At 41.3% G+C, this 10,881-nt stretch overlaps 1 protein-coding gene across 1 annotated transcript in view; it reads left to right on the top strand.

The window, feature by feature from the left end:
- LOC106807869 (atrial natriuretic peptide receptor 1-like) overlaps positions 1-10,881 on the top strand; it is a gene marked incomplete in the record, with an annotated part of 36,830 nt that overhangs the window by 1,576 nt on the left and 24,373 nt on the right. The window contains 1 exon segment of the mRNA XM_014810361.1: positions 8,854-9,013. Coding sequence (XP_014665847.1) covers positions 8,854-9,013 — 160 coding nt within the window.

Genomic DNA, 10,881 nt, shown 5'->3' with positions numbered 1-10,881 from the left:
AACCCCAGACCCAAACCTCCACCAAAAAAACCCTCGCATCCCCTTTCTTGTAATGTTAGGAGATGAGGTATTATGTATGCAAATGTGCCTGTGCATGATCGTTTGTGCTTACGTACAAACGTTTGTAACACTCTCACGCGTGTATATTGCGCTGGCGCTTGCGCATGTTATACGTATAGTATATATATAATTATATATATTATATGCGTGTGTATGGTGTGGATGTTTCGTGTGTTGGGTGTGTGTGTGTGATGTGTGTTATGTTGTTTGTTTGCTTTGTGGTGTGTGTATGTGTGGCGTGGTGTTGTGTCGATCTGTCTGTCTGGCTGCTCTGTCTGTCCGATGTGTAGTGTGTGTGTGTGTGTGTGTGTGTGTGTGTTGTGTAGTGCGTGTGCGTGTGTGTGTGTGTGTGTGTGTGTGTGGTGTGTGTGTGTGTGTGTGTGTGTGTGTGTATGCAGTGAGTTATTGTGTGTGTAGTGCGTGTGAGCGTATGTGAGTGTGTGTGTGGCGTGTGAGCGTATCGTGCGTGTGTGGCTGAGTGTGTGTGTGTGTGTGTGTGTGTGTGTGTGTGTGTGTGTGTGTGTGTGTCTCGAAATCAATCAGACTAGCCGTGTGTGAAAAAGGCAGCCAATCAATCACGCTAAATATTCCTAAACACACGTCGACAGCTGCTATCGACGCCGTGACGGCTTAGGTCTCACATGCGTGCGAAACTGACAAATCAATCCCAGCGCGACATTAAACCTCGACCCATAAACGGGACACGACTCACTGCCATCCACCGACATATTCTCTGTGATGCTATCTTCTCGCCGTTAGATGTTTTCTGTGAGACGATGTTTCGTTGTTGAACACGATCTGTAATTACGCCGTATATGTGAAAAATGTATGAGTGAAAAATGTTGTTACTACAATAGACCACGAGACAGGTTCCAATCCCCACTCAATGTTTGTTACTACAATAGAGCACGAGAAGACCGTTCCAATCCCACTCATGTTTGTTACTACATAGAGCACGGAGACAGCGTTCCATCCCCACTCACTTTGTTACTACAGATAGAGCACGAGACAGCGTTCCAATCCCCACTCAATGTTGTTACATACAATACGAGCACGCAGACAGGTTCCACGATTCCCACTCAATGTTGTTACTACAATAGACCACGAGACAGGTTCCAATCCCCACTCAATTTAATGCTGAATGACTGAACCTCATATTAAATCCTGTGCACGCACGTACGTCTACGCGTGGACCCAGTTTCTCTCGCTCGCACTCTCTCTCTCTCTCTCCTCTCTCTCTCTCTCTCTATGTCTCTCTCCCCTCTCTCTCTCTCTTTCGTCTTTCTCTCTCTCTCTTTCTCTCGTCTCTCTCTTCTCTCTCTCTCTCTTCATCCTTCTTCCCTCTTTCAGTCTTTTCGCTTCCTCTCCAACTTTCTATCTCGCTCACGCTATATTTGTATCTTTTTCCTGCGCTCTCTCTTTCTCAGTTTATCTGACCCTCGCTCTAGTCGCGCGCGCTCTCTCTTACTCTCTCTCTCTCTCTCTCTCTCTCTCTATCTATCTATTCTATCTATCTAGTCTATCTCTCTCATCCTTTAGTTATATCTCTTCTTCTCTAACATTTCCCCCTTCTTATCAGTCTCTCTTTCTACTACTTTCTCTCATCGTCTCTCTCTCTCTCTCTCTATTCTCTCTCTTACTCAGTGTCCTTTCTTTAGAGATTCGACGTTCCTTCGCCTGTCTTCCCTCACTCACTTCCTCAGTCATCTTATCTCTTCTTGTAGGAGGATGGAAGCCTGGCAGGCAACCTGGCGAGCACCTGGTGCGAAGTCGTACATCGGCCGACCTGAAATTACGGGAAGAAGACCGCGAACTACGGCATCGATTGATGTCTATGAGTCAGGGCAGACCTTGCCACGGTGGTGTGTGTGTTGTGTTTGTTTGTTTGTGTGTGTTTGTTTGTTTGTTTGTTTGTTTGTGCATGTGTGCGTGTGGTGTGTTTGTGTGATGGTGTGTGTGTATGAGTGATGCTTTCGTTTGTTTGTTTGTGTGTGTGCTGTGTGTGTGTGTCGCGTGTGTTCTGTGTGTTTGTTTGTTGTGTGTGTGTGTGTGTGTGGTGTGTGTGTGTAGTGCGTGGTGCACGCGTGTGGGTAGTGTGTGCGCCGCGTGCGTCGTGCACGCTGTGTTGTACGCGGGTGTGTACACTATGTATATATCGTAACGCAAAGTTGTGAGACTGATATAGGTAAAATAGGTGCATGATCTCAGCTGTAGAGTGCATGAACCCACCCACCTGGAATGATAGATAAGAAGCCATACCCAGTCCGTGGAGGCGATAGGAGCGATTCAAAGACGCTGCCTAGCGACAATGTTCAACAAAAAATCGACAATTTGTCGCGACTGCGCCAAAAAACGCATGTGAAGTTGTTTAGCTTCTTTCACCTAGCAATGATATCAAAGAAGACATATTTAACTCGCCCAGACGAATTGCTCAGTTCGACGCCAGATTCGACGCAAATTCCCAACAAAATTTTAATTAATTACGAAATTTTAAACAAAAAACAAAAATTTATGAACCGAAAAAGACACGCATGTTTATATTTCAGAGAAAAACGCAAGATAGCAATTCCATGAATTCTACGGCATGGGTCAGCTTTTTACGACGGTTGGTAACTATAAGGTAAGTCACTATAATAATAGAAAAATAATAATAAACATAACAATAATAATATTAATAATAATAATAATAATGCTAATGATGACGACGATGACGATGACAATGATGCTGCTGCTGCTGCTGATGATGCTGATGCTGAGATGACGACGATGATGATGATGATGAGATGAGTGATGATGATGACGATGATGACGATGATGATAATGATGATGATGATGATGATAAGTATTAATATATATAAACGCTGTCCTAATGAGCTACAACACAATGAGTATATATTGTCCGTGTCTGAATACATTGCAAGTTGACCGTTGAACGTTGCTAACGGAGGTTGCAAGAAAGGCAACGCGATCCATGTGTAGATTGGCTTCTTGCAGTCTCGTCTCAATTCTCTTACTTCTAGACTTCGCTATACGGAATAGCGATACAATGAGGTGGGAGAGAATGAGAGAGATGGAGCGTGACATCGAAAGAGAGAGAGAGAGAGGGGGGGGGAGGGGGGGTAGAGAAGGACAGGAGACAGAAATAGAGTCGGGAAGATAAAGAGAAAGAAGAGAGTGAGAAATACGAGCGGAGAAAGAGAAAGATGAGAATATAGAGAGTAGGCAGAAAGAGAGAGGGGAGGAGAGCTGTCAGAGAGGATAGGAGATGGAAAAGAAAGGGGAAAGATAAAGGCGATATGTTGTAATGGCTGTCGTTAAGTTGTTAGTAATTGCGCACGCATGTCCCATAAAATACATCACTGAAGCAATGATGACATGTATTATCGTTGCCCTATTTATCTTATTTATAATTTATATACACACACATCACACACACCACACAACACACACACACACACACAACACACACACACCACACACACACCACACACACACCACACGCGCGCACACACAACACACACACACACACACACAACACACACACACACACACACACGCGCGCGCGCGCACGCCACGCGCACACACACACTATATCATATATATATATATATATATTATATTTATTTATTTATTTTATATAAATGATGTTTATTATCTCCGTAGGGAAAGATGGTGGCAGTTCGGAAACTCGCAAAGAAAGTGAACATCACACGAAATCTTTTAATGGAATTCAAAAACGTAAGAGCTGATATACAGAGCATTTTCCATTCAGAAGTGTGATGATATACTTAACAATTTTCACAACCGCATACACTAAGCTAATAACATTTTCGTTTTATTTCAACATACATCTTTTATCGTTAATTTGCCATGCATGTATATTTATTAACTTGTGAGTACTTACAGTAACAGAGTACAGTTAACTTGCGAGCACTAGTTACACTGAGTTTGAGCCTTTGCGTCAATATCACATTTGTTCTCGCTCGCAGTAACTCTCACTCTTCAGGTTAGTGAAACCCTAACTGACAATTGCACACTGAATTTTCAACTTATAATAGACGCCTAATTCTGTTCGTCTTAAATATGATTGCAAAATTTAGATGAGGGAATTGAGTTCCCATGACAATATCGCCAGCTTCATGGGAATATGCGTGAGTGAGCAGGAGACAATGGTACTCATAGAATACTGTCCGAAGGGAAGCTTGCAGGTATGCATACATCTTGTTATTGCTATTAGAACCGATGTAGTTGTTAACGAGTTGTTCACGTGGTACAGCGGTCCCCGCTTTATTGGGCCCTGGATAAACGGGCGCATAACTTCAACGATGTGTCTTTGAAAACCATCCTTGTGTACGTTGTTATATGTTTATTCTACAGTATAAACTATCGCATTCTCAGCCGGAAATTTTTCATGCGTTCCGATCTGATCCCGATACAGCGGGACCGTTGTAACTAGTCGGCCGGTGTCCGGTTGTGCGAAAACATTGATAGAAAAGTGTCGTGCCCGAAATGTTCCGAAACTTTTATGCAGCGAGCACTTCATTTCAACATTTATTAATACTTTAGGCACCAATTAGTTTATAACAGCCTTCATTAAAATGTCATGGATATTTTCGACAACGGCGTCCCGCTAGGGCTTCCTCTGCTTAAGTATGGCATTGACTCTCTGGAGCGGCCGAATGCATGCCGCAGATTAATTAAGGACAAGGCACCGTCTATCCATGCGGTGATAATATATAGTATCTATATATTAGTATATATAATGTGAATATTCGAGAAGTTTATGGTCGTTGGTCGCCGTCTATGGCAACGCACGAGCTAGTGACAAGGCCAAAAGTGATTCGTGTGGAAACAATATCGCGTTTATATAATCTTATGACAATATGGAGCGCACATAATGTGATAACTATTACATGTGAAACACCGCGGCGCATCGGCATTACCTCCGCACACGAGGCCCGTACGTGCATACCGCACATATTAATTTATACGAACACGCTTACCAGCACATATTAACACCGCGCACATGCGCGACAACGAACGCGCACGGCACGTCGCCCAATACACAGCACACACACACACACACACACAGGCACCCTCACGCAGTGCACCGTCACAACGGAGCCACACGTTCGGCTTATCAGTAGATGTATACATGCGACTAACGATGCGAGTGGTGTGTTTATCCAAGCGACTGCCCGTGCGGGCGATATTTCGGTTTGGCGTTGCCCCTCAGGTGCAATGTTACGCCAGGCAGCTTAAACCGACTTCGCTTCCTGCTGCGGCCCGCCGAACCTTTATAAACGACGGAAAATACTGGCAAATGCTGACTGCGCAATCAAACGGTCTACTTAATAAACAGCGAAGGAAACGACAATGTGCAGGCAGCCAGTGAGGTAGAAACACCATGCGGTTATAAGCTGGCTCTGATAGCAGTCGTGCAGCCGATTCATATGGCGTCAATTCGCGGATGGTTACAACACCTGCCTAGAGACGGAGCGATGCGGGCTATACATATATACTATATGCTATGATACCAAAAACGTATAAACGGTTTATAATGGTCTAAATAGTATACAGTAAATAATAAGTTATACAGTAGATGTGATATCAGTAAATAGCAATATGTGTATAGTAGGAAACTAGTAGCTATAGTAAATATCAGTATATTGCTATTAGTTAATAAGTGATAACAAGTAAATATTCGTTATAGTGAATTTGATGTGAGTATATTGAAACAGTAGAAATATGCTCCTATTGATTATATATTGTAACTTAGTATAATGCAGATGTTTTATTGCCACGACGGTCAAATTGATTGATTTGTGAATCGGTGAGATGCAGGAATTCGAAAAAGCGCGACCATAGCGTAGATAACGTGTAAGGCCAGATACATAATAGAATAAATGCGCGTTTGCACTTATAGATAATGTTCCGGCTGATCACTATTGCATAATGCAATCTGAGTATATTTACACGCTGACACGTGTTTACGCGCGCGTTTCACTTCCCACTGTTTCCACCCAGTGCCAATACCTCATCGTGCATTCGTAACAACGTAATGGCGAATGGGAGAAACGTTTATAAAAAACCAATCCTTTGTACCTGTCAGGATCACGTATATGTCGCTAATTTCGCACGAACGCAACTTAAGGTGTCAGAGGTGCATTACAGCTTTGAACGGAACGCGACGTCATAATAATTAGTAGGTTTAGTTAGCGGCAATATGATATTTAATTAATTAAGTCACTTTTAAGCGTTGGCGTCCGCTAACCCTGATCACTATAGTTCTAGCCATACGGACACCCATCGTATTCACTCTAATGAGTTAAAAGCCGTCGGCCTGATTTCGCAGCATCACGGCCGCCATGGAGACGGGTCATCTGCTCGCGTTTTGTCCCTGTTGCACGTGGCCATCACGTAGACATCTGAGAAATAAACGGGGGAGTAAACACTTAAAATATTCGCTTCTCTCGCTTGGAAAAGATCTATTCGCGCCGATAAACCAGAACATTTCTGGGCAGGGTAATAGTACTATATGATGATATAATTAATATTATATGTATATAAGAATATAGATATAGATATTCATATATATATTGTATTATATGGTAGGTGATGATGTTATATATATGAGTAAGACATAATAGGGGCAATCCTATTATCTACTCCTGATATATACGTATATGATATTAAAGAAAAACAAATAGCCGAATAGGGTGTTAAAATGTTTAATGCGCGAGCTTTCAGAGAATTTTACATCTCTTGCGTCATGCTAAGGAATAATATAGTATAATATTAATATAATTAATATGCCTACTACATTTACGCTCCAGTTGATTTATTTAATTTGTCTAGTTAAACCGCGCAGGTACAACATGCGTCGGGCCGGTAATGTTTCCACCACTCTTCCATCACCATGGGCACATGTTTTATATACATTTTTACATTTAAAAAATTTTCAATGCCATGCATATGTATATTTTATCGATCAATTTTTCCATGTCATGGCAGTATTTTGTTATTATTTTTATTATTCATAATTATCATTGCCATTTGTTTAATTTTTTTATTTTTAAACCACATTTATCAATGTCGTTGGCTGTTTTTTGTATCATCTTTTCATCCTTATGCCGACCATCTATTCAGCGTATTATTCGTTAGAGTTATAGGAAACGAAAGTTCGATTTCATTAAACAGTTTTTTGCGGTGTCTTTTAATTTCACCTTCGCAGGACATTTTGGAAAACATGCGATTCAAGCTGGAATGGTGATTTTCCGGTTTTTCGCTGATTAAAGGACATCCTAGAAGTGAGTACATCTTATTCATCTCAGCTGGTACGTTTACCTCTCACAGCCACACGTGTACAGTAATAAACCTCTAGAAGGCCACTCGGACAGTGCGAATCGCTCCGCATGCGCGATCACTTACACCTGTGATATTTTGTAGGCTTGAGGTTGCTACTTGTAATGGATGGAGTGAACTTGGGTTTGGTTGTGTTTGTACTGAACGCATCGACTATCTGCCTGTGCTTTTTGTTTTTGGCATGTTTACGTGCATGTATGTATGCCACTCACAACATACATAGTAACTTGAAAAGCCACCACCGTATTATTGATTCATGATTTAATGCACATTACACTTACATTATATGAACAAAGCTGACCGCCCCACCCGCGTTAGCACATGGGTACGCGTGCTTCGCCTATGACCCAGCTTGATAATATACTTAAGTGACTAATATACCTAATTAGTTAGTAGTCGATGCAGTAAGGTGCAAGGTCACTTCAGATATCAATAGGGTTCGCAGCGCTCGCCTAAGATGCAACACTATATGTGGGACCAAGTTTGAAGTGTCTACCTCATACGCTTGCAAAGACTCGCAGCAGACAAACGACACAGCACCACAAGCAGCACGCACACACACACACACACACACACACACACACACACACACACACACACACACACACACACACACACACACACACACACGCACACGCACACGCACACGCACACGCACACACACACACACACCACACACACACACACACACACACACACACCGCCACATACATACAAACGAGCACGAAAACAATATCTTCCGCTTCACTACGTTCGGAGGATAATAAAAACACGTACGTAAAATCCGGATGTTAATATATCCGTTATTATCTTGGTGCAGACATTATCGTTACTGAAAATTAAAATTAATAATTATTGAGGAAATTACTACTAAGTTGAACTACTACAGCGGTGAGCGAACATTAAAAGGTTGTGAAAACGTCAAGGTTGTCAGAACTATAGAGTATAAAACGCAAGAGATTATATTCTTAAGTTAGGATGAATCTACATAATAGCAGAATCAAAATATTCCGGACATGCAACGGTATCGCGGATGACATCACTATCATATCAATTATACTTGTGATTATCATTTTAATTTGATATTCATTTGTCATACTGTCCTTCCTGTATTTTATTATGATGTATATTTCTCTCACCCGAGGGGCTGATGACATTGCACGGCTCTCTTTACTCTACCGTTATTACTACTAGCCTACAAACTGTTGTAATTATTTTACTCTAATACTTTCCGCTCTCTATTCTATAACGATGTGTATCTTTCTCATTTAATGCATGATGACATTGCACGTCTCTCTTTACTCTCTATTACTCCTTAACCGCATTATTACTCTATGCTTCGATTATTACCAGTACAATGTACTGTTATTATTACGTTATATTGCGTTCCGCCCTCTATTTTATCACGATATTTGCCTCTCTCGTCAGGGCATGATGGCATTGCACGACTCTCCTATCCAGTCTCACGGGAAGCTAAAGACGTCCAACTGCGTCATAGATGGCCGCTTCGTTTTGAAAATCACCGATTTCGGACTCAGTTTTAACAACGACGACAGCTCCGATGAAGACAACCCGCATAGGCACATCAGTAAGAGCGGAACCAGTCTATAACCAGGGCCGCGTCCATCGGGGGGGCAAGGGAGCGGGTTCATAGTTAGTATATAACAGTTATAAATTATAATAAGTAGTCACTATTAAATGGGCAATGGGTAATTATGATCACGGCTAACTACCCAGACCACAGACCGCCCAGGCCATTGTGCCAATAAGAAAAATAAGTTAGCTACGCCTGTTCTGTGCTTACAAAAATGTAAGGCGCACTAATTCTAGCACGTGTTTTTCTACGTTCTCTGCCTGCATGCGCATAAGACGTATTAATCTAATTGTATTTCTCTCCTTTCTGTGCTCATACAGTAAGTGGATCTAGTCCAGTAAGCATTTTCTCTGTTCCGTGCTTACGCGTATAAGTACTATAGGAATTCGTCTGTGACACGAGCGTATTCATTTACATTCTGCGATTACACATAACAAAGCGAAATCAGTGTAGCAAGCTTTCGTTTATACCAGGTGATTACACACATAGGATAATTCGATGTGATCAACAGCACGCAGACTATAGCTTGTGTTTTACCTGTTTAGTTTATGTTTACGGGATTGATTGCAGCTGGTCCCACTTATAATTCACACCTATAGCGCTCGCACCTATTGTGCCTCTACAGATATAGCTGTATTCGTTAGGAATATATATATGAAAACAAATAGGAATAGGGTGTTAAAATTTTAATGCGCGAGCTTTCGAGAATTACATCTCTTCGTCATGCTAAGAATAATATAGTATATATAATATAATAATATGCCTACTACATTTACGCTCACAGTTTATTTATTTAATTTTCTAGTTAAACCCGCAGGTAACATGCGCGCCGTAATATTCACATTTTCCATCACCATGGGCACATGTTTTATACATTTTTTAACATTAAAAAATTTCAATGCCATGCCATATTTTATATTTTTATCGATCCAATTTTTCCATGTCATGGCATATTTGTTATATTTTTATTATTCATAATTATCATTGCCATCTTTTATTTTTTTATTTTTACAACCACATTTATCAATGTCGTGGCATGTTTTTTGTATCATCTTTATCATCTTTCATCCTTATGCCGACCATCTATTCAGCGTATATTCGTTAGAGTATAGGAAACAAAGTTCCGATTTCATTAAACGTTTTTGCGGTGTCTTTTAATTTCACCTTCGCAGGACATTTTGGAAAACGATGCGATCAAGCTGGAATGGGATTTCCGGTTTTCGCTGATTAAAGACATCCTAGAAGTGAGTACATCTTATATCATCAGATCAGCTGGTACGTTTACCTCATCACAGCACACGTGTACAGTAATAAACTCTAAAGGCACTCGGAGAGTGCGAATCCTCCGCATGCGCGATCACTACACCTGTGATATTTTGTAGGCTGAGGTTGCTACTTGTAATGGATGACGTTGAACTTGGTTTGGTTTTTGTACTGAACCGATCGACTATCTGCCTGTGCTTTTTGTTTTTGGATGTTTACGTGCATGTATGTATGCACACTCAAACATACATGTAACTTGCAAAGCAGATATATCGATTCATGTTTAATGCACATTTAACTACATGTATATGAACAAGCTGGAACCCCCCCCCCGCGTTAGCAATGGTACGGTGCTTCCGCTATGACCCAGCGTTGGAAATATACTTAATGACAATATACCTAATTATTATATGATAATAAGGTCAAGGTCACTCAGAATCAATAGGGTTCCAGCGCTCCCTAAGATGCACATATATGTGGACCAAGTTTGAAGTGTCTACCTCATACGGTTGCAAAGACATCGAGCAGACAAACACACACACACACACACACACACACACACACACACACACACACACACTCACACACACACACACACA

This window comes from Priapulus caudatus, unplaced genomic scaffold (genome assembly GCF_000485595.1).
Source record: "Priapulus caudatus unplaced genomic scaffold, Priapulus_caudatus-5.0.1 Scaffold238, whole genome shotgun sequence".
NCBI lineage: Eukaryota > Metazoa > Priapulida > Priapulimorpha > Priapulimorphida > Priapulidae > Priapulus > Priapulus caudatus.
The sequence above is the reverse complement of the archived record's forward strand: the minus strand, read 5'-3'. Positions and strand labels throughout refer to the sequence as shown.